The sequence below is a fragment of the Arachis hypogaea genome, chromosome 2 (genome assembly GCF_003086295.3).
Source record: "Arachis hypogaea cultivar Tifrunner chromosome 2, arahy.Tifrunner.gnm2.J5K5, whole genome shotgun sequence".
Lineage (NCBI taxonomy): Eukaryota > Viridiplantae > Streptophyta > Magnoliopsida > Fabales > Fabaceae > Arachis > Arachis hypogaea.
In genome coordinates, this window is record NC_092037.1 from 99,096,609 (window position 1) to 99,120,748 (window position 24,140).

The window sequence follows — 24,140 nt, forward strand, 5'->3', positions numbered from 1 at the left end:
GATTTTTGTCCTCTTCGAGGATTCTTATAATGGCTTCAAGTCCACCTTTTTTAAGGTTAGGCCCATTGAAGGTCATCAACTCTTCTGGTTAACCCTTGAGGGGGATAGACGGATCCCGATGTACTGGAGTTTTGGAGCGGGATCCGATTACTTGATTAAGATTTCTTATGATGAACTGAGTCTAGAGGATCGTAATATCGCTGACATCTTGTCGGCAATTTTTGGCGAGAGAAACCTTAACCCCCGTATAGTTATGGGGGATCGGGAGGCCGATCAGTCTTATGTTGGTGAGTTTTTTACTTTTTATTTCTTATGCCTTCGTTTTCCTATTGCTTATACCTTTTCCTTTGCTTCTTTCAGTTTCTATGACTGGTAGGAAGAAAACTTTGGCCGACTTGATGAGCCTTATTCAAGGGAGTGAGGAAGGTGGTGAGGACTCGTCAGTTACCCCTTCGGCGAGCTAGGACCATGAGGTTGTCAGGGATGGCAGTGGTCCGGCCGTCGTGGTTGACCAAGGTCAGCCTGCTAAGTTGAAACCTTTGTTCCGAACCCCCCGGGGAAGGCGAGTGTGGAGGCAGAGGAGATTCTTAATGATGATTTGGGGTTTGGTGATGACTTGCAAGCCGCTGACAATTCAAAGAAGAGGAAACGGGACTCTGGGAAGGCGCTTTCGATCATGGAGAAAAACTTCGATGCTGGGGGTTTTATTGAATCTCAGTTGCTCCCTGGCACGGAAGAGTTCTTCCACAAAGCTGACCTTTCTGGGCAAGCGAGGTGGATTTATCGTAGCCTTCTCCGAGTAAATGCCATTGCCAAGAAGGTGGAGCCTGTCTTGGGGAATTATCACGCTATGGAGGTGAAGCTTCGGGATTCCCAGAAAGATTTGACGGACTCGAGATCTCGAGAGGAGTCTTTGAAGAAGAAGTTATCTGAGTTGGAAGGGAAGTCCAAAGAGTACGATGAGGAAGTGAGTAGCTTGATGGAGCGGGATATTGCTTTGATGAAGGATCTGAACACTTCTCGCGGTGAAACTGTCGAGGCTAAGAAAAGGGTGTAGGAGCTGGAGGAAAAACTTAAGTTGGCGGAGAGCTCGGTGGAGGCTGCCCGCAAGGAGATGATTGTTTTGAAGAAGAAGAATAGGGAGATTGCACAGGGGTCTCGGGAGGCCGTGAAGCTGACCGAATAGGGGATTAAGCTTCAGGTGGCTGTGCTTGCTCCCGACCTTGATCTTACTCAGGTGGGTGCCCTCAAGACTGTTGAGGGCGGGAAGATCGTCGATCTCTTAAAGCCTTGAGGTGGTGGTTTCTCCTGTTTCTTACTTTGTAGTTTATGTTTTTGGTGTCTGTGCCTGTATAGGCGCCTTTGCTTGTAATGAACATTTTTCTTTTTATGAATGGTTTTGTTAACGCTTTATCGCTTGCTCGGACCGTCGCGGCCTTGTTTTTGTTTGTTGTTTTCGTTTATCCGGGCCGTCATGGCTTTTCTCTTGCCTATTTTTCCTATGTATATATTTTGCCATGTTGGTTCTTAAACTCGGGTCCCTTTGGTTGTCGGGGTGATCAGTCCCGAGCTTCCGTTAGGTCGACTGTTCGTTTATTGTCATTATGATGCTTCAAAAATCTTGAAAAAACAAAGTTCATTGTGTATATTCATGCGAAACTTTAAAACATAATAAGGATGCAAAATGTACATATGCGTAAAATGGCAAAGAAACTTAGAGGGGTTGAGGCGGATATGGTCGTGTTGTCGGATTGCTCCGTTACTTCCCTTACGAGTAGAACCTTTTTAGTTTTGCCATGTTCCATGTTCTTAGGACCTCCTTTCCGTTTAGTTTTTCTAGCTTGTATGCGCCTTTGCCGAGTTCTTCCTTTACCCTGTAGGGTCCTTCCCAATTTGCAGCCAATTTGCCTTCTCCTGGGGTCGGTGGCCCTATGTCGTTTCGTAGTAAGACCAGGTCACCTTCCCCGAGGTTCCTTTTCATGATTCTGTCATTGTATCTTAGGGTTATCCTTTGCTTGATTGCTGCCTCTGTTAGGTGCGCCATTTTCCTTGTTTCATTGATTAGGTCTTTCTCAACTGCTTCACTTCCTCCTCCTAAAAGTAGCCTCGGACTTGGCCCCCCTATCTCGACTGGGATGACTGCGTCGACCCCGTATGTGAGTCGGAAGGGGTTTCGCTAGTAGATGACTGGGGGGAGGTTTTGTAGGACCATAAGACTGATGCTAACTGGTCTGTCCATGAGCCTTTTTTTCCTTCGAGTTGTTTCTTCATCACCTTTAAGATGACTTTGTTGGCTGCTTCCACTTGCCCGTTGATTTGAGGGTGTTCGACGGAGGAGAACTTTTGCTTAATTCCTAGTCCTGAGAGAAACTCCTTGAACTTTTTGTCGGTGAACTGTGTTCTGTTATCCGATATGACGGACTCCGGAATCCCGAACCTTGTGATAACTTACCTCCAGAAAAATTTTTGACAATTCGCTACAGATATGCTGGCTAGTGTCTCTGCTTCTACCCATTTGGTGTAATAATCTATGGCCACTATTAGGTACTTCACTTGCCCTGGCCTTGGTGGGAATGGCCCTAAGAGGTCGACTCCCCATTGGGCAAAAGGTCGGGGAGCCATCATTAGACTGAGTTCCTCAGGAGGTGCTTTGTGGAAGTTGGCATTTTCTTGACATTTTTTGCATTTTTTCACGAACTCTTGGGCGTCCGATATCATTGTGGGCCAGTAGTATCCTGTCTGGATGATCTTTCTTGCTAAGGATCTCCCCCCGATGTGGTGGCCACAGCATCCTTCGTGGACTTCTCTTAAGACATAGTCCGTCTGGTCAGGGTGCAGGCATTTGAGTAAAGGCTAGTGAAGTCCTTGTTTGTACAACTGGCCTTGTATGATTGTATATTTGGGGACTTTCCTCTTAATAGTTTGTGCTTCCTTCTCATCTTGGGTGTTTCCTCATGCTCCAAATATCGGGAGATGGGGTCTATCCATGAGGGTGGGTTTGGTGCCTGGGTTGTGCACATGACGATTGCAGGTTTCGTCGCCAGCCCTTGGATTAGGCATCTGTTCCCTATTCCGGGTTTGGTGCTCACAAGCTTGGAAAGGAGATCGGCTCGGGCGTTTCTCTCTCTTAGGACGTGCTGGATTGTGACTTTTTCGAACCTTTTGCATAGTTCTCTCACCTTTTCTAAGTATTTTTGTAGTAGCGCGTCCCTGGCTTGGTAGTTATCGTTTACTTAGGAGGTGACGACTTAAGAGTCGCTGCTGACTTCAACTTTTAATGCTCCGACTTCTTTGGCTAGTATCAATCCTCCTATCAGTTCTTCGTATTCGGCCTGGTTATTGGAGACCGGAAACTCAAACTTGATGGATTGCTTGTAGACTATCCCTACCGAGTTTTCAAGGATAATTTCGGTGCCTCCGAACGTTTGGTTAGATGCTCCGTCAATGTGGAGCTTCCACCGTGCGTCCGGTGTGTTAGGAGTTTCCCCTGTGACTTCTACAAGAAAGTCTTCCATAGCTTGGGCTTTGATTGCTTGTCTTGACTCGTATCGCAGGTCGTATTGGGATAGCTCTATTGCCCACGTCATCATTCTCCCTACCAGGTTGGGTTTTTGGAGAACTTGTTGGATGGCTTGGTCAGTTCTCAAAATGACTGTGTGCCCTTGGAAGTATTGTTTTAGCCTTCTGGATGAGATTAGTAGGGCATAGGCTAACTTTTCCAACTTGGTGTACCTCATATTTGCCCCTCAAAATATTTTGCTGATGAAGTATATTGGCCGCTGGGTCTTGTCCTCCTCCCGTACTAGGACTGCCGCCATTACTTGCGTTGTCACGGCCAGGTACAGGTATCGAGGTTCACCCTATCTGGGTTTGCTAAGTACAGGAGGTTCTGAGAGTATCCTCTTGAATGGCCGAACGCTTCTTCACATTCCAGTGTCCATTTGAAGGTGATTCATTTCTTTATTAAATTGAAAAATGGGATGGCCCTTTCAGCTGAGGCCTCGAGGAACCGAGATAGTGCCGTGAGTTTCCCGGTGAGTCGCTGCACATCTTTGATGCATCCTGGGCTTGCTATTTTGAGGACGGCTTCGCACTTGTCTGAGTTGGTTTCTACCCCTCTCTGTGTGATCATGAACCCCAGGAATTTACCTGCTTCCATGGCAAATGCGCATTTAAGCGGATTAAGTCTCATGTTGAATTTTCTTAGTGCTTTGAAGACAGCCTAGAGATCGTCCATTAACTTGCTCGGCTTTGCGGTTTTTACCAGGATGTCATCAATATACACCTCTACCGTTTTGCCGATGAGGTCATGAAAGACTTTGCTCATTAGCCTTTGGTAGGTGGCTCCTGTGTTCTTCAGTCCGAAGGGCATCACCTTGTAGTAATAGGTGCCCCCGGGTGTTATGAATGCTGTTTTGTCTTCGTCAGGTCGGTGCATCAGGATTTGGTTGTTGCTGGAATAGGCATCCATGAAATTGAGAAAACGATACCCCACTGCCGAGTCAACTAGGGTGTCAATGTTTGGGAGGGGAAAGGAGTCTTTAGGACATGCTTTGTTCAGGTCGGAGTAGTCGACGCACATCCTCCATTTTCCAGTGGCCTTGTTGACTTGGACGACATTGGACAGCCACGTTGAGTACTCGAGTTCCTTGATGAACCCTGCTTCAAGTAGTCCTGCTATTTGTTTGGCGACTTCTTCTGCTCTTTCTTGCGACATCTTCCTTCACCGCTGGGCTACCGGTTTGGCTCGGGCTTTATGTCCAACCGGTGAGACATGACCTCGGGATCTAATCTCGGCATGTCTGATAGAGTCCATGCGAATAGGTCGCTGTTTGCCCTTACGATCTCTATGAGGGGCCCTTGAGTTCATGGGGTAGGTTCCTGTTTATGAAAGTGAATTGATCTGCCAACTTCCCTATTTGGAAATTTTCCATGTCCCCTTCTGGTTCAGGTCTTGGTTTGTCCTCCACCCTGACATCCAGCTCTGCCAGGAATATGCCAGCTGCCTTCTTAGATTCTTTTTTTAAGGAGAGACTGGCGCTGTCGTAGGCGACTGCCGTCTCTAGGTCTCCCCTTATGGAACTGACTGTTCCTTTGTCCGTTATGAACTTCATTATTAGGAACTTGGTGCATATCACAGCTGAGAATTCATTGATAGTTTTTCTCCCTATGATGATGTTATAAGCGGTGGAGTCTCTAAGGACTACGAAGTTTGCCATAACTGATTTCTTGGTGTCACCAGTTCCCAGGCTGATTGGGAGAGAGATCGTCTCGTCAGGTTTGATATAGTTGTCACCTAGTCCCATGACCCCGTGTTGGTAGTTTTTGAGGTCGGATTCCTTGAGTCCCATGGCGTCGAAGACATTTCTAAATAGGATATTAGAGTCTGCTCCTGTGTCAACGAGGATGCACCTAACCAGCCCTGTCCTGACCATGGCTGTAACTACCAGGTCATTGAACCATTTATCTTCTGGGCAAAGGATATTGTGGGGTGCCTTTTGCAGGTGGCAAGGCCATCTGTCGATATGGAGAGCACCCGGGTGTCTCTTCTTGCTGCCGACTTGGATTTGGGGGGGCTGTCCCATCCAACTACGATGTTGACCACAAAAGTTGGGGGGTTAGTGGCATCCCCTGGGGGTTCTTGCCTTGGCTTGACAGTTCAGCTCCGATCTTCCTCGGAGCGCTCTCTTTCCCACCTCCTCGGCTCTCTGATGAGCCAGGAGAATTCACTCAGTTTTTCTTCTCTGATGGCTTGTTCCAAGGCATCTCTGAGGTCGAAGCAGTCTTGTGTTTTGTGACCAAACCCCTTGTGGTAGTCAAAATAAAAGTTTTTGTTGCCTCCCATTCTCTCTTTCAGGGGTCTGGGTTTGGATAGGATTCATTTGTCTGCAATTTGTTGGTAGACTTCTATTATGGGCGCCGTAAGTGGCGTGTAGTTTGTGAACCTTCCTACTCATGGAGGTTCCTTGTGCTATTTGGCTGAAGTTCCGTCCTGGGGGGCTCCTTATATCTGTCGACCTGGGGGGTTTGCCGAGGTGGTGGGTTAGGGGGCGGTCGTTTGTTGGCTGCTATGACCTGACTTACTTCCTCATCATTGATGTATTTCTTGGCGACGCTCTGGATTTCCTGCATGGTCCACACAGGCTTGGTCGTGAGGTGTTTCCTGAAATCCTCATTTAGCAAGCCGTTTGTCAGGCAGAGGCTGGCGACCGAGTCCGTGAGACCGTCAATTTCCAAGCATTCGTCATTGAACCTGTCTAAGAACTTTCTGGTCGGTTCCCCGGGTTTCTGGGTGACTCCTAACAAGTTGATCGGGTGTTTGGTCTTAGCTATGCGTGTTGTGAACTGGGCTAGGAAGCTTTGGGAGATATCTGCAAAAGCCGTGATGGACTCTTGCGGGAGGGCATTAAACCACCAGATCACTGGGCCGGCTAGCGTTACAGGGAATGCCCGGCATCTCACTGCGTCCCCTACCCCTTCTAAATTCATTCTTGCTTCAAAGGCGGTGAGGTGTTCCTGAGGGTCTTTGGTCCCGTCATACCTCATGTCCGTTGGCTTATCGAAGTTCTTCGGAAGCCGGACCTTGAGGAATGAGGGATGGAAAGGGGGTGTATCCCATGATGATGGGCTCTTGCCGTCTCTTGGCTTTCCCCTTCTGGGATTCCCCCAGCCTTCGGACTTGTCCTGGTGGGGTCGGGAGGTCGCCTGCGTGTATGTCTTATCACGCTTCGTTGGACTCCCTTCCCAGCTTTCGTGTCCTCGGGGGGGGGGGGGAGATCGGGTTCGCGTGCGAGATCGGTTGGCTTCGCCATGGGAGCGACTGGCGTCTTTGTGGGGTTGGCTTCTCGCTGCTAGCTCTCGCTCTAAGTTTTGTACTCTGTGCCTGAGTTCTTGCATAATCTTGGCGATATCGGCTCTTGTTCCTTTGAAAGGACGCATTTCGGGGGTCTTGGTGTAAATTTGTTGGTTGGGCTAAACGGAGGAACGGGGGCATTCGGCGGTGCAGGCCGTCGAACTTGCCCGGCTCAGGTGAGCCCCGCCACCTTTGTGAAGCTCCTTCAACGTGGGGAGTCGCTCCATATCTACAAGGTCCCTACAGACGGCGCCAATATTCGTCACCTGGAGACTTCGGGTCCTGGGTAGGTCGGGTGCTTAGACACGGGGGAACGGATGAGACCCTGGATTGAAGTGGAGCGAGGATTCGGATGTCGATGACGTCAGAGGAAGCGTATGTAGCGGGGAGGGGGCGGCCACCTACAAGGACACTCCGATGAGCAAGTCAGTGTTCGTACGAGTTGGTAGCCAAATTAAGTAAAATGATGTGTACCTTGGGGAGTGCTGACCTCTCCCCTTATATACCGTGCTAGGTGGGCCTAAAGGTGACCTGGCCTACTGTCCAGGATTCTTTGTGCTATTCCTACTCACGTGGGGAAGCGTTGGCAGTCCTAACCGTCGGGTCCGGTTCTGATGACTCCGTCCCGACCGTTTTAGCTAGTTGGGGGTTTGGTCCGCACAGGAAGTGTGGCCGTACGCCGCCCGGGTCGGGTATCCGAGAGCTGACCTGTCGGGTTCCCTTATTAATGGTTTAGGTTTGGGTCGGAGGTGCTTCTCCGACCCGGCGAGTAGGTGGATTGGGCCTAGAGCGGTCCGTAAAATTTTGCTTTGGGAACAATATTTATAATTATGTTTTGGATAAAAACTTGGTCTATAATTATATTTATTAGATATTATAATTACAAAGACTTTAATGTTTGTGAATATAAAAATTATAATTTGTTTATATTTTTAGAAATTATAATAATTAAAAGTAAAAAATAAGAAAGATTTTTTTTTGCCTTTATATATATTATTTAATAGTTAAAAATAAAAAAGAGGTTATTTTGCGGGCTTAGCCCGCCGGCCCACTAGCCCGCCGTTAGACGAAGCGGGCTAGAATTCTAGAACCGCCTTATTAGACGGAGCGGAACAAGTCAGTCCGCCAGGCGGACTTTCCCGCTTGCCACCATCTACATGTCCTCACATGGTATAAATAATAAATATAAATAATTAATGTATAGAGTATGCAATAATTTTGTATAACAAATTCAAAATCTTATGGAAACGTCAACACTAATGATCACTGCACTTATTGAACCATAAATTAAAAGTATTAACTAATGAGAATCTACAAATTGCTTTTGAAATGACTAAATATATTATTATCCAAAAGAGAATTACACTTAATAAACATACTCATCATTGCATGGTACTAATGTTGGTAGGTTAAGGAAATTAAAATACTTTAATATAAGATGAAAGAAATGAAATTACCCTTTTGCCCAGATCCTTGGCATTTTCCACACCCGCTCTAAAAACTCTGCATGTGTGACTCCTGTAAGTTTATATATGCATTTCAAGACACATGCATATTTCATCTATATTCACAAGATAGACTTGAAGATTCCCATGCATATAACATTTTTCAATAAAAACCAAATAAACGTTTTGTTTTCTTTCCCAATTCACCCACTAATTCACCTTTACCACTTCTAACATTCTCTTATTTATATGTCCACTTAATGTCATAATAGGGAATGGTTCTTTTTAGGGGTAAAGAATGAGATATGTTGTTTTCATTCTCATATTTAATTAATTTTCAGTATTTCACATCCATTTCCAAGGTCATTAGCATTTAAATTTAAATTAACAATATGAAGTATTTGACAATTTATTGGCATTGATGTATTAAATGAATTTTTTTCTATTTTTTACTAAACTAAAAAGAATCTTTATTTTTAATTTTTTTTTAATAACTTGTTGGTATTATTTTTATGTATTTTATTTTGTTCAGTCAATCATATATTAAATGCCACTCAGTAAACTTGTCTAAAATTATCTATAGGCCCTAGAGATTGAGTTATTGATATAAGATGGATTTAAGAAAAAAAAGCTTCCAATTATAATCCAGAAATTATTAGAATATATACTTTATGAAAAAACTTATAGTTACTATTTTATATGATTTATTGGAAGCCACGGTTTAATTTTTGGTTTTTATACTGAAAAAATTTAAATAATATTTATGTTATGCAAGAATATATATTATAACTATTTGAGAAAAAAAAAACATTTTGGGATTACTAAAGAATGAAATAATAAAGCAATTGAACGAATAAAAAAAGGTGATATCAATAAAAAAATTAACTCATCACCTGTAATAATTATCCATCCTATAGTTTAAAATTAACAGATTTTTTTAATAACTTGTAAGTTGAGTAAAATAATCCAAAAAAATTTTCAGATACTTTTTTCTATTTCTAGTTTTTATAATATTTTTATTTCTTCTTTTTATTTTAAAATAAAATATTTATTCAATTTTATTTTGACATATTTAATAACTTAAATAAAAAATAAAAAAATATATTAATAAAATAATAAAAATTATAATAAAAAAATTTTATTGTTTAACTTAATTCATGATATCTATATAATATCTTATTTATATATTTATTTTTATATGATGTTAAAAACATTTTACATATACATTACATATATATAACATATTCACAAAATTATTTTAGCCTTTTTTTGTTACTTTTAAAGTTTAACATACAATGGTACGTGATGATTGCAAAATAATATAAATATTCTAATATTGTATATATTATTTAATTTTTAAATGAAATATATATAAAATATCATAAATAAAATTAAAATAAAAATAACGTTAGATATATTTTTTAAATTTTTCAAAAATTCAGAGATAAAAAATTATATTTTTTACCCAATATAATAATATGTTTCTCATGAAATAATTAAACACTAAAAAAATGCATTTATAATATCGAGAATTTAAAGGATGAATTTTGACTCTTTTAATATTCTTACCAATTTAAGAAAGATTGCCCATTTGAGGATTTCTTTTTTTTAATGAAAAGTAATGCTGGATGATAAAAAATAAATAGTATAATTAATTTTTTGAAAAAATGTATATATTGTATATGATGTTTTTATCTTTTAATATAAATTTTTTTTACAACTTTTATTTTAACATTATTTTATTAATTTCATGCTAATGGAAGAGTAAGTAGAGTGAGTACATGTAGCTTTTACTATTTATCTGACTTTTTAAAATAAAAAATTAAAAAAAACTAATTAAAACCTCTCATCAAAGACAAATAATTAATTATATGTTTTTAAATTATAAAATTTTAATTGTATTCTTAATGTTCACAATATAAAAATGGTAACACTAAGAATACAAATTGATGATTTTATTGTATATTTGTATTATTTGTTATCTGATTCAATTGAGTTTGCATTACAGTAATTTGATTAAAAAATAAGCAATATTCTGTAAATTACAGTTACTGCATTAAGTGAATTTTGGTTGTTACGATTAGGTTCTGTCATTGATATTCCAAATCAGTGTTAGATGTGCACAATTTATCAGACACTGAAATCTCTGGATTGTAGTGAGATATAGCAACAAGCCAACAAAACATTCTTCTCTCTCAACTCTTTTGTTGAACCTACGTTTTATCAGAGTCAACGCTCACCGCACCATGATAAACGGTGCAGTGTTTGCAGCAAAGGCGTGTAAAATGTTGTAATATTATTGATTAGTTTGGTTAACTGGTTTCCTTACGAGTCAGTTAACATTATTTGTTGACAGCATAATAATAACCAAACTGGTTTCCTTACCAGTCAGATAATATTATTGGTTGACAGCATAATAATTTATGCCCTACAAATTTTGCACCGAAAATACTTCAATAGTCATGTATACCACGAGTCAGATAATATTATTGGTTGACAGCATAATAATTTATGCCCTACAAATTTTGCACCGAAAATACTTCAATAGTTATGTATACCATTCTATGAATAGATTTAGAGTGTATTTGACAAAAATGTTGAAGATAAAAGAAGCGCGTTTGAGTTTGAAAGTTTCATTTTTATATTTGATAATTTTTATCTTTCTGAACGCACCAGAAATAATTCTGCCTTTGATTTAGAAAAAGTTAAATTTGTAACTTTTGCGTTTCACTTTATAGTTACTAATTATCTTTGAAAAATTAGGTGAAAATTTTATTTTTTTTGTCAACCATACCCTTTATTTTCTTCTATACAAAGGATATTAGTAAATATTATCTTCACAGTAATTCTCTGCAGTTCTTCCTACTTTTTCATAGTTTTTAGTTCCAATTTTTTTCATCAAAATTGTTCAGATTTGTTTCAATCGCTGGCAAATTGAATATTTTAATTTTTTTATTATTTTTAGTATTCATTTTCATATTTTAATTTTTATATTTTTTATTATATTTTTTATTTATATGATAAATATTTTTATATTATTTATGTAGTGTTCTGATTTCTCATGTTATATTTTTATGAGTTTTTTTTATCATTTATCATACTATTTTTTATATGTATATTTTTTATGATTTTTTATGATTTTTTTTAGCTTTGTTCATATGATTTTTTATTTATTTATTGTATTTCTTTTATTCATACGACAAATGTTGTTAACTTTTTTATATGATATTTTTATTATTTTTTGTTCATATAAAATTTTTTTCTATCATTTACTGGATTGTATTTATGCTGTGTATGAATTTTTTTATTTTTTTATTTGATTTTATTCCTATGAATTTTATTTATTTTTTTTGTTCATACGATATATTGTTGGTTTTATGAATTTTTTATTATTTCTTATCTATATAATTTTTTTTATTCTTTGATGTACTATATTTTTGTTTTGCATTAATTTTTTTATTTTTTATTTTGACTTTGTAAAATTTGTAATTGTAATTATTATATACTACGTTTATTAATAAAATTTTATATAATATAAATTATGATCCTATAAAAAAAGGACAAAATAAATAAAAAATTAATTATAAGTAATAATAGAGCCATAAATAATGAAAATTTATAGTCCAAAATAATATTAAATTAAAGAGTACTAACAGTACTAAAAAAATTATAGAATATTTTATTTTTGTTTGACATTATAAAATTTATAGTACTCTATTTCATATTTTTATTTTTTATTATTTTTATTTTATTTATATGATAAATATTTTTTATATTATTTTTGTTAGTGTTCTGATTTTACATGTATATAAAAAATTATTTAAATTGATGTCTCTTTTAGTAATTTTTCATCTAAAAGTGATTTTGAGTAGTATAATTCAATCAATATTTATTTTGTTATAATCAATTTTAATATAAAAATTATCAAATATAAATTATATTAACCCAAACTTACTTTTCATCAAAATCAATTTTACAAAATCAATTTTATAAAAGCTCCCATTTACAAACTATAATTCAAACACATACTTAATTTTAACATTAAATATTTCCATTAAATTCGTTCTCATTTTTCGTTTTGCTGTTAAATAAAAGCTTGACTATTAAAGGAAGAAATAATATAGACACAAAAAAAAAAAAGAAATAATATTCACCTGGCTATGAAATATACTAATACTAATATAAAACTGATTTTGTTAAAGAAAATTTTTTCCAATTTTAATTTCTTCATTTATAAAGTTAAACTTAAAAATTGTTAAGGACCTAATTCAGAATAATCTCCCCACTTGGATATTCGAGGCCAGCTTCTTTCTAATGGTTTAAATCGATTCCTATAATTTTTAACTTGTATTTTAATTCAAATATTTTTCTATCTTAACCAAATAAGATAAGATTATCAAAAACTATATGAAAGGAGGCAAAGACTCTTTTATATACATTACTTCTTTTATACACTTTATACCTCTCAGATTTATTTTAATTTGGGGTCGAAATATCTTTATAAATACCACCCGTTTCAAGAAAATGATCCAACAGCGGTTTGGACTCGCAAATCCTTGATCCATCATAATTCATATAAAAAATTTCTAGTACAAAAATTATGCTTATAAAAAACAAATGCAAATATATTTTTTTGGTTATATTATATTATATTATATTATATTATATTATATTATATTTTTATTGACAATAATGGGAGGTTTAAAATTTTAGGTACATTGTAAAATATTCACTATTAAAGTATTACCCACTCTTAATAATTTTTATATTTAGTTAAATTAATTAAAATATATAAAAAATATTATATATACACCAAAAAATAAGCTATTATATGTTTATATATAAATAATATATTGTTTAATTTTTTAATATATATGTTATATTAATATAATATATAATATATATAGATAACTGATTGATTGTAAATATAAAAAGTGACAATAATTATGGTCAAAATGTAACAAAAGAAAAATGATAGTAGCAGAAAAAAAATTGAGGAATAAGGAAAAAATTAATTGCAAGAGTTAATGACATACCATGTTTGCTTCATCTTGAATTTCTTCCTTCACTATGCCTCTTCATTCACCATATAAAATAACCACAGATACAATCACACCCAAACTCTCTTTTTGATAACATTTTCTCTCTCTTTCTTTCTTTCTTTCTCTTCTTTCTTCTCAATCATTCTTTTCCTCCTCCAACAACAACAATAACAACAAACACAAAGTCATAACCCCAATTCTCTCTTTCTCTCTCTCTCTCTTGGATCACAGAAACCAAACACACACAACACATCGCAGAAACAACAACTTCGTCGATACCAGAAAGGGTGAATCACCACCCTCTCAAACCCAACCCAAAACCATGGTTGAAACTAGACGCAGTTCTTCCCAATCCTCAACCAAACGCACCCTCTCTTCGCCTTCTCCTTCTAACCCCAACAAAAGATCAAAGGTCTCCCCTTTTTCTTCAATCCGATTCATAGCAGAATTTTCAATTCCACCCTTTTAATTTTCTTTCCCCTTGATTACAAAATTATATTAAAAAAGATATTTTTTTTTGTTGGGTCTGAATTTTCGTGATTATTTAGGTTTCTACCAACACCACAGAGGATGCATCGTCCACGACGCTTCCTGTTGCTGCTGCTCCTCCTGTGAACGAATCTGGACCCGGAAATGATGATCTACCCGAGACGGCGTCGTTGAAGGCCGTTGATGCTTGCAGCGATGATGTTTTGCCAGAAACTTTGTCGTTGAAGGCCACGCCTCCTTCTGTGCCGGCGGCAGAAGGGGATGATTTGGTGACGCCTCAGTCCATAGGTTAGAAAGTTGCAACCTTTTGGTTTATTTCGTGGGAAGTGAATGATTCTTTTGCATGCATGTGGCTATTGGATAATGAATCTGTGGTAGAATTTGGAGTGAATTTTGTGTTGAATTTTGTTAATTTTAGGTGAGGATGCGGTGGATGGAGAGAAATCGAGTGCTGCGGCGGCTTTGGCGGCGGCTGCTGCTGCCGGCCGAATGAAGAAGCGGTCAGTGAAATCGAAATCAGGACCTAAGACAGCATGGGGGAAGCTCCTTTCTCAGTGTTCTCAGGTTTGGTTCTTCGCTGTGAATTGAGTGTGCAAATTTTGCTATGTATCTTTTTTTTTTTTTTTTTGTCTCTTGGAGTACTTGTATGGTTTTTGCATTGTGGAATTGGAATGCATGGTTAAAGTTGATCTATTGGAGTGATTTTAACGGATATAGAACTGCTTTGTCTTGAAATTTTACACTTGACCTGCAAATTTGAATGATTGGTTGATTTTGCAAGATACTTTCTGCATTATGGGAACTGATGACTGAAGTTTCAAAAAATGCTTCTAATGCTGCATGCTCAATTGCACTGACCGTGGTGCTTATTGCTCCTCAATCACATGTTGTTTGTGAAACTATACCTGCTTTCCTTGTTTTGTTATATTTAGTATGCATAAAGTAAGGAAGGTAGTGCAACTTTGTAGATAAAAGAGGGTATCTGGTGTAAGAGCAACAGATAGAGAAGACAGGAAGTAATTATCCCAAAGTGGAAGGGGTGTTGTTGTATGTACTAAGAACTAACAAGGTCAGTGTAGTTATCCCTAGGTTACAAGATTGGAAAGGCTGGTGTTGTTTGTAACTAGTAATGGCTAGAAAAGGTAAGGGCTTAAATTTGATCCTTGGTGCAGTCCTATAATGTTGAGAAAAATCCTTTGTTAAACTACTTTAAAGTTCTATGCAGATATGATCTATGATAAGGATACTATGGATTGCAATGTTTGATCCATTTAGTGCACCCTACCTAATGAGATATGGCTTGGTTGTTGTTGTATTGTCCTGGCTAGAGAAAATTTTGTTTCTTGCAATATCATGCCACAGTTAGTCAATACTATGTAGGATGGAATCAATGTCAACTTTGTGCCAAAGATTTTGCATTACTTGATAAAAGCAATGCTGCGTGTGATTTCACCATAAAATATATAGGTGCTAGACATGAGTAAGTGAGACATCTACTTTGAAGTATCTTCTGCTTTTTTGGGCTTTAAAATGTGGAGAATTCTGAGCTGATTGTGTTTTCATTAGTCATGTCAATCTAGAACTAATCATATTTGTTTTTCATTCTTCTCCAGATTCCTCACCAGCCTATGTGTGATCCTATCTTCACCATTGGCCAAGGTCGTCAGTGCAATTTATGGCTTAAAGATCCAACTGTTGGCAATATTTTGTGCAAGTTGAGCAACATCGAGGTAGAGGTTCCACTTTCCGTTTTGTGCAATTTAAAACAGGCGGCTGAGTTGCTAATGATCTATCTGCTTTGCATTTTGGTTATAGAAAATTAGTCATTTATATGATGCAAAAATTCCATTTCATATATCGGGAGGGAAGAATGATTTGTGTAATTATGTTAGATGGGTAATTACTATTTTAGATTACTGATCATGGTTGTTACTCTACACAGCGTGGAGGTTCACCTGTTGCATTACTGGAAATCACAGGAGGCAAAGGTGCTGTTCAAGTTAATGGTAAGACCTATCGCAAGAATGCACGCCTTATATTAAGTGGAGGTGATGAGGTGGTCTTCGGTTCTTCTGGCAAGCATGCTTATGTATCCTGTTCATATGGTTCCTATGAATTATATATCTGTTTTTGCCTCTTATACTTTGCACCTTCACTTACAATGCTCTATATCATTTTATTCAACTGCCTTGTTTCTGTCATTCTTGAAGATATTCTATTGTGTTTTATGCGTTCCTTAGCGTGAATTCAGATCTTTCAGCAGCTCACAAATAATAATGTTGCTACCACTGGCATACCTTCTCCTGTGAGTATTTTAGAAGCTCGGAGTACTCCAGTGAATGGAATGCAAGTTGAAGCTAGATCCGGGGACCCTTCCGCTGTTGCTGGAGCATCAATATTAGCCTCATTATCTAATCTTCATAAAGATTTAGCTCGCCTTCCGCCTGCTGCTAAAGCTGGCAAGAATGTCCAACAAAACACGGATGCTTCATCACTACCTTCTGGCAATGGGGATGGTGTTCGAGACAATGAAGTGAAGGATACCACCAATACCGACGAGCAAACTGGAGCTGTTTCTGCTGAGAAAACTGTTCTTGCATCTTCTGCTATTGGTAATGAAAATCCTAGTGTTGACACCATGGAGGTTGATGCCAATGTGGATACAGATGCTGGGAAGATGGCTGCTGCTGCTACCTGTGAATTAAGGCCGTTGCTGCGCATGCTTGCTGGTTCATATCCTGATTTTGATTTAAGTAGTAGCATTACAAAGATATTGGAGGAGCGAAGGGAATTAAGAGAACTTCTTAAAGATGTTGATACCCCAGCAATATTGGCATCAACCAGGCGGCAAGCTTTTAAGGAGAGTTTACAACAAAGAGTTCTTAGTGCTGACAATATTGATGTCTCATTTGAAAGTTTCCCATACTATCTAAGGTGCATCGTTGCTTCTCGTTATTAACTTTTCTCTCATTTGATTTCCTAATATTTTTTCAATCTTAACTGGATTATAATTTTACTGTGGTCACTTCTTAGATGTTGGCTAACAGCTTGAATAATCTATATTTACTCTTATATTCTTTTATAGCCTGTAGTTGCTGCTTAAAGATAGATGAGATCATAAGAAAATAAATTATGCATTCTTAGCTATGATGTTTCTATTTTTATAGCGACACGACAAAGACCGTTTTGATTGCTTCGACATATATTCATTTGAAGTGTAATGGCTTTGGAAAATTTGCCTCAGACCTCCCCTCAGTGTCCCCACGGATATTGTTATCTGGACCTGCAGGTAGTTCCTTCATTCTTGTTAATGCTTTGTTTTCCCCTTTCTGCAATCAAGAAGTGCTCTCATTATGCGATTCCTGTGTAGGTTCGGATATATATCAGGAGACTCTTGCCAAGGCACTTGCAAAGCATTTTGGTGCGAGGCTACTAATTGTTGATTCTCTTTCACTACCTGGTGTACGTTTTCTCAGATATTCTTTTGCTACTTCTTATTATCTGTTTGTATTGTTGAGATGATTTCTTCCTAAATCGCTGTTAATATAAACAGAATAATAATAGTTTTTGTTATGTGATTGATATTTCAGGGAACTCCATCAAAGGAAGTTGATTCTGCTAAAGAAAGTTCAAAGCCTGAACGACCATCTGTGTTGGCTAAGAGAAGTACACATGCTGCTTCTTTAAAACATAGTAAACCAGCTTCTAGTGTTGATGCTGAAATTGTGGGTGGATCCACAATAAGTTCTCAGGCTATGCTGAAGCAGGAGGTTTCTACTGCTTCATCAAAAGGCACTACTATTAAAACAGGTGTGCGGTTTTGTTGTTAAAAATTGAGCAACTATCTCCAAATTTACTTCCTATTGTACATATTGCATAGCACCTAAAGGTTAACATGAGGCTTAAATAATTTGCAGGTGATCGAGTAAAATTTGTTGGTAACTTCCCTTCTGCTGTCTCGTCAATACAAAATTATTCAAGGTACTTTGTCTGATGGAAGAATTATTCTGAATACAATTTCAGTCAATCTGCATTTGATCTGAACTTGTGGAGAAGAGAGATCTTTTTTATCCCTTTTGTTGAGGAGGCTATAACCATTGAAAATCATTCAAAAGAAGATTAAAGGAAGAATATTGAATTTCTGATTGACAGCAATTTGTTTTGAGTGGCATGAGTCTACTTTTCTCTTTTGTGGATATTATTGCTTCTGAATTTGAAATCACTTTGAAGTGGTATCTCTCAGTTCAGTTGCAGCTTTGATATATATATATATATATATATATATATTCCCAACCCCCCGGGGGGGGGTGTTGAGTTGGGTTATACTTTTGTTTCTGGCATTGCGTGATCATTTCACGGGGTTTGTGATTTATTCTGAATGCATAGTATTGGGGATGTTTGTTTACCTAAGGATTTCAGTTTCCTTTTTTAAATTTCTTGTTTGGTGCACCCCTAGTTGTCCTTATCTAGAAAAACATTTTTTAAATATTTAGTTTAAAATTGTGTTGCGTTTGAAAATTAAGACTTAAGACTTTGCTATGTTGGACAGGGGACCAAGCTATGGCTCCCGCGGAAAGGTTATGCTTGCATTTGAAGATAATGGGTCTTCGAAGATTGGGGTTAGGTTTGATAAATCAATTCCTGATGGCAATGATCTTGGTGGTCTTTGTGAAGATGATCGCGGGTTCTTTTGTTCTGGTATTTCAATCTGCTTTTTTGAACTTATGATCCTTTAGCTACATATTGGCTCTTGTGCATTAAAATTCCATTGGTGATTTATACTGCAGCAAATCATTTGTTGAGAGTAGATGGTTCAGGGGGCGATGACGTTGACAAGATTGCAGTTCAAGAAATCTTTGAGGTGAGCCTGGTTCTATGCTTGTTCCATTGTTTTTCTCGATGCCTGGTGAAATAATGACATCCATTTTGATGTCGTTTACATAGGTTGTTACCAGTCAGAGTCAAAACGGAGCAGTGGTGTTATTCATTAAAGACATAGAGAAGGCAATGGTTGGGTACACCGAGATGTTGAAAATTAAATTTGAAAGCTTGCCACAGAATGTGGTGGTAATTGCCTCTCATACCCAGCTGGACAATCGAAAGGAGAAGGTACACTTTTTTACTATTATATATTTTTGCTGATGTTTGGTTGTATTGACCTCATGTTCAAGAAATCTTGTTTGCTGATTTTATTTCTCTGTCTTCTATGCTTTCAGACACAACCTGGTGGCCTTCTATTTACGAAGTTTGGGAGCAATCAGACTGCACTACTAGATCTTGCTTTTCCGGTAAATAATAGTAACCATTTCGCTTCATATAATTCTTTAAATAATGATGTAATTCTTTCTTGGAAGTTGCCAGTCTTGTCTGGGCTATGCCCTTGAATATTTTTTTTTGTGGCTTTATATATATATATATTAGCTGTTTGTCATGGCTCCTTCAGGAATTATTGTTTATTGAACTACTGTAATTTGGTATTTAACTTTGTACAGGATAATTTTGGTAGACTGCATGATAGGAGCAAAGAAACACCCAAAGTAATGAAGCAACTTGGTCGCCTCTTCCCAAACAGAGTGACTATACAGCTGCCTCAGGTATCACCATAGATTAATATTATTGTACGATTTGTTGCGTTGCCATCAACAGTTCATGGATCAGTTCTAATTTGAAACTTGTACAGGATGAGACCTTGCTTTCTGATTGGAAGCAGCAGCTAGAGCGTGATGTTGAGACTATGAAAGCTCAGTCTAATGTTGTCAGCATTCGAACGGTGAGCCTTCCAACATCTTCTGTCCTTTATTTAATATGCCTTTATATATTTATTTTGTTTTGTTTTGCTATTCTCCTTTTCTTGATCGAATTTGTTCAGTGACTAGTATGTTGATTGTCGCTGTACACTAGATGCTCTGGCTTACCAAACGATCTGGATATTTTTTACTTGGTTTTATATAAATACCAAGTGTTATGTGTTACTATTTGTTATACTTACAATGTGATTCCTTTGTTGATATCAGGTTCTCAGCAGAGTTGGATTGGAATGTCCTGACTTGGAGACTGTTTGCATCAAAGATCAAGCCCTAACAACCGAAAGTCAGCATTCTTTTTAACCTTTTCCCCACCATTTTTATTTGAAGCAACTGTAGCATCTAAGTATGGAAATTTCAGATTTGCTGCCAAAATGCTGATTTTATGCTATTGCTCCTTTTACTAGGTGTGGAAAAGATCATTGGTTGGGCAATAAGTTACCAGCTTATGCACTCATCTGAATCCTTATCCAAAGATTCTAAGCTTGTGCTGTCTGCAGAAAGGTGTCATGACTTCTTTCCATCTTGATCCTGCCATCCTAAAATTTTGAGTAATGAGAAATATAACAAAATCTTTTAATTTCTAACCCTTATTCACACTTCATCGGTGCAGCATTAATTATGGGCTGAACATTCTGCATGGCATTCAAAATGAAAACAAGAGCTTAAAGAAATCATTGAAGGTAATTTAACACATTCTGTTGCAAATTTATACATTTTATCATCTTATTGTGCGCAACTTGCTTTGCATTGTAACTTTTCCAAAATATGCGATTGCCTATACTTAGTCTCTCTTGTATTTGTTCTTCCATGTTAGGATGTGGTTACTGAGAATGAATTTGAGAAAAAATTGCTTGGTGATGTTATTCCACCAACCGATATTGGGGTGACATTCGATGATATTGGAGCTTTGGAAAATGTGAAGGACACCTTGAAGGAATTGGTCATGCTTCCTCTTCAGAGGCCGGAATTGTTTTGCAAAGGGCAGCTGACTAAGGTAGAAGATTCTCTTTAGTTGCATCTAATGATTTGTCAAATGCTTTTTTATGTAGATTATGTAATGTCTTCAGCATCTGATACAATTAATTTGTTATTTGTATATTTAGCCTTGCAAAGGAATATTGCTTTTTGGCCCCCCTGGCACAGGAAAAACTATGCTTGCAAAAGCTGTAGCAACCGAAGCTGGAGCGAATTTTATCAACATTTCAATGTCCAGCATTACTTCGAAGGTATTAGAAGTTTTACAAATTGAAACTTCTATGTTCCTTTTGTGCTTAAGCAACACGGTGATATCATTTTTGTTGGTTGCAGTGGTTTGGCGAAGGAGAAAAATATGTCAAAGCAGTCTTTTCACTGGCCAGCAAGATTGCTCCAAGTGTTATTTTCGTCGATGAGGTTAGTATATGCCATGTGTATATTCCGTTGAAATTTTTCTTTCCTTTAGAGTAATTGTTTTATTTCTTTAAATGTGAGCTATCCATGGTTATTTTTTATTTTATTTATGTGTTTGCCAGGTTGATAGTATGTTGGGAAGACGTGAAAATCCAGGTGAGCATGAGGCTATGCGTAAAATGAAGAATGAGTTTATGGTTAATTGGGATGGTCTGCGTACAAAGGATAAAGAACGCATACTTGTTCTCGCTGCTACGAATAGGCCATTTGATCTTGATGAAGCTGTTATTAGGAGGCTTCCACGAAGGTAAACATGTTATTTGTTATGTCAACATCTTTTTCATGTTGATGGTATGTGATCTGTGCTGAACTAACACAAGCTTTCGTAAAAAACTCTGTAGATTGATGGTTAATTTGCCAGATGCTCCAAACAGAGAAAAAATTCTCAAAGTCATTTTAGCAAAGGAAGATTTAGCATCGGACGTTGATTTGGATGCGTTGGCAAATATGACTGATGGATATTCAGGGAGCGATCTAAAGGTTATCTTTCTATCTGTCAATCGCGCCTCCTCTTGGTTTTCAGAGAAGTTATCAGATCTGGTTGTGTAAAATATTCTGATGGTTATGTTTTCAATGACAGAATCTTTGCGTCACAGCGGCTCACTGCCCGATAAGAGAGATCTTGGAGAAGGAGAAGAAGGTAGGCTCTTTTAAAATCTTTGTTGTCTTTCTTCCTTGTTCATAAATTGCTTTAGGCTCTATATTCTTTCACATGACTCGGTTATTTGAATATTTAGAACAACAGTTCTTGATAGCTCAAAAAGGACAATAAGTCTACATGTTTAACAAATTGTACTGGTATTTGACATGCTAATATGAAATTCAATTTTCAGGAGAGAAGTGTAGCACAAGCTGAGAACAAACCTTTGCCGAGATTGTGTAGCAGTGCCGATATTCGACCCTTAAAGATGGAAGATTTTAAATATGCGCATGAGCAGGTATGTTATACGAAATCGGTTACTTGATCTTTCTACAGTGATCACGATCCATCTGGATCATATGTCCTTGGCTTGCAAAGGCTCTTGGCCTGCAAAGGCTATGTTATTTAACGTTTCGTTTATGCATTCATGAAGGTGTGCGCGAGTGTGTCATCGGAATCAAACAATATGAATGAGCTCCTCCAATGGAATGACCTTTACGGAGAAGGCGGCTCGAGAAAAATGAGATCATTGAGCTATTTCATGTGAAAGCCTCTCTGTATAGCTGCACTTCTTGCTTAGGCTAATTCTTCTATCACACCTAAATGGTGGAGCAAGGTCAGTGACCAGTTGTAATGGAATTTTCCATCATTTTGGTCCTGCCCCCTTTTGTATTATATCATAGGTTTTGTTCTTTATTTTTTGCTTTCATCCCTCATCACCATTCTCTATTTTACCTATTCAAATTTTTTCATACTTAATTAGAATTATTTGACAATTTTCATTGGAGATAAAGCTTTACTTTTAGGTCCCTTTGCTGATCCAACTCTTCTCTCTTCCCCTTGTTCTTCCTCCCTAAAGGCTTTGTGGGGTGTTCTGTTTGTACATAGCAAACTTTTTTTTTTCTTTTAAGGAATAAAGTTCTTATTTTTCATGATACTTGTGGTTTGAAGTGTGAAACTCCAATCCCCCAATGCAGAATCAAACACTAATCATTGTGCCTTGTGCTTATTCTTATGCAAATCCATGATGAAGGGTGAATATGATTTTTTTCTTCAATATTATTGGTGTAAAGCCAAATGCAAAATCAGACACTAATAATAGTGCATTATGCTTATTATTTTGCAAATCCATGATGGAAGGTGAATGTGGTGTTCTTCAATTTGATTTGAATGTTCTCAATCTCTGTTCCTTGAGTGGATTTAGTGGCATGTGGTATAAATATATTATACGATTCTTTCTGTTTTGAAAGGTAAATATTAAGAATTAGTTAAGGCGCTTGCTAAGGATATACTAAAGATAGTTTTTATATAAACAATTTTTGCTGTGGACTTGCTATGTAAGCTGGTTTTCCTTCATCATAGAAATTTGTGACTGATGAAACATGATGCTTGATTCCATTATTCTTGATATATTGATATCCCCATGTTACATTGAAAAAAGAAGTGTTTTTTCTACACTACTCGAAGAGTGAGATCTCAAAAAATGTGTCATCTCAACACAACTCATACTGAATTGTACAAGACTAAACTCTGTTATAATTTGTATAACGAAACCGAGATGGGTTGGTCGAGTGTTAGCTTACTAATCTATTTAACCAAGTGTTGAGGGTTCAAACTTCATCTTGCATATGGAACAATTCTTTGGCCGGTGGCAAATTCTTAAATAGAGTTTAGATTTGGAATTCGCAATGGATTAGCTTTTGACTTGGCAGGTTGGAGAATACTATAGGAAATTAAAAAATAATTTGTATAATGAAATTGGTTATTTGTGTTGTTTAAGTGTTTAACTAGTATTTTCAATTGTTAGAAAAAAGGATGTATGTCAATATAAAATTTAGAATAATTGATTTGATGGTTATTTTTTGTGTATAAAAATATTTTTAAAATTACGTGTATTATCACATACCATTAAAAAATAGATATAATTAAATAAATATGTAAAAATTATATTATTATTTTATCAAAATTAATTTAAAAAAAAGGGGTGATCAAAATGAATAGAAGACTGATGGATCCTAGATAGCAATTGGCACATGGGATGGGAGGTGGCATAATACTATAAATTCCAAAACAATGATTGGTTTACATCACTGTATCAAAGAAAAAAGAAGCAAGTCTTAGAGGACCAACCGTTCCTAGTTATGAATGTCCCTTCAAAACGGAGCATACCAAATCCTCAATAATGCAACAATACAATTACAGCTATATCCACACAAAAAATCCTTATTTTATTTTATTTAATTTGATCATGCCAAATGCAAAAATACTAATATAAAATAAACCATGTTTTTGGTACTTTAGTTTTTAAAATACTTAAGAATTTGAGTACTTTAAACTTTCATATATAAATATATAAATACCGTGTGAAAACTATTAAAGATGTGAGAGTTATAAATATCTAGCATTCCATCAAAA

The 24,140-nt window shown here is 37.0% G+C and overlaps 1 protein-coding gene across 1 annotated transcript; it reads left to right on the forward strand.

Annotated features, from left to right (window-relative positions):
• Positions 1-13,359: 13,359 nt before the first annotated feature.
• Positions 13,360-22,662, forward strand: LOC112755777 (uncharacterized). The gene is made up of 27 exons (XM_025804073.3): positions 13,360-13,752; positions 13,889-14,117; positions 14,248-14,393; positions 15,443-15,559; positions 15,772-15,918; positions 16,081-16,763; positions 16,997-17,118; positions 17,200-17,291; positions 17,420-17,639; positions 17,747-17,810; positions 18,379-18,527; positions 18,617-18,690; positions 18,774-18,938; positions 19,046-19,117; positions 19,322-19,423; positions 19,510-19,599; positions 19,844-19,919; positions 20,041-20,137; positions 20,247-20,316; positions 20,451-20,630; positions 20,740-20,862; positions 20,945-21,028; positions 21,148-21,332; positions 21,427-21,565; positions 21,666-21,725; positions 21,919-22,023; positions 22,159-22,662. Exons 1-27 carry the CDS (start codon positions 13,663-13,665, stop codon positions 22,270-22,272), a joined length of 3,795 nt encoding a protein of 1,264 aa, XP_025659858.1. The 5' UTR covers positions 13,360-13,662; the 3' UTR covers positions 22,273-22,662.
• The last annotated feature ends 1,478 nt before the right edge of the window (positions 22,663-24,140 follow it).

Bases quoted from the DNA above. Each gene is read 5' to 3' on its own strand.
- LOC112755777 (XM_025804073.3), top strand. From the start codon at position 13,663: ATGGTTGAAACTAGACGCAGTTCTTCCCAATCCTCAACCAAACGCACC. The intron at 19,920-20,040 runs GTCAGCATTCTT...TCCTTTTACTAG, and splicing joins TCAAGCCCTAACAACCGAAA to GTGTGGAAAAGATCATTGGT. The intron at 21,566-21,665 runs GTTATCTTTCTA...TTTCAATGACAG, and splicing joins ATTCAGGGAGCGATCTAAAG to AATCTTTGCGTCACAGCGGC.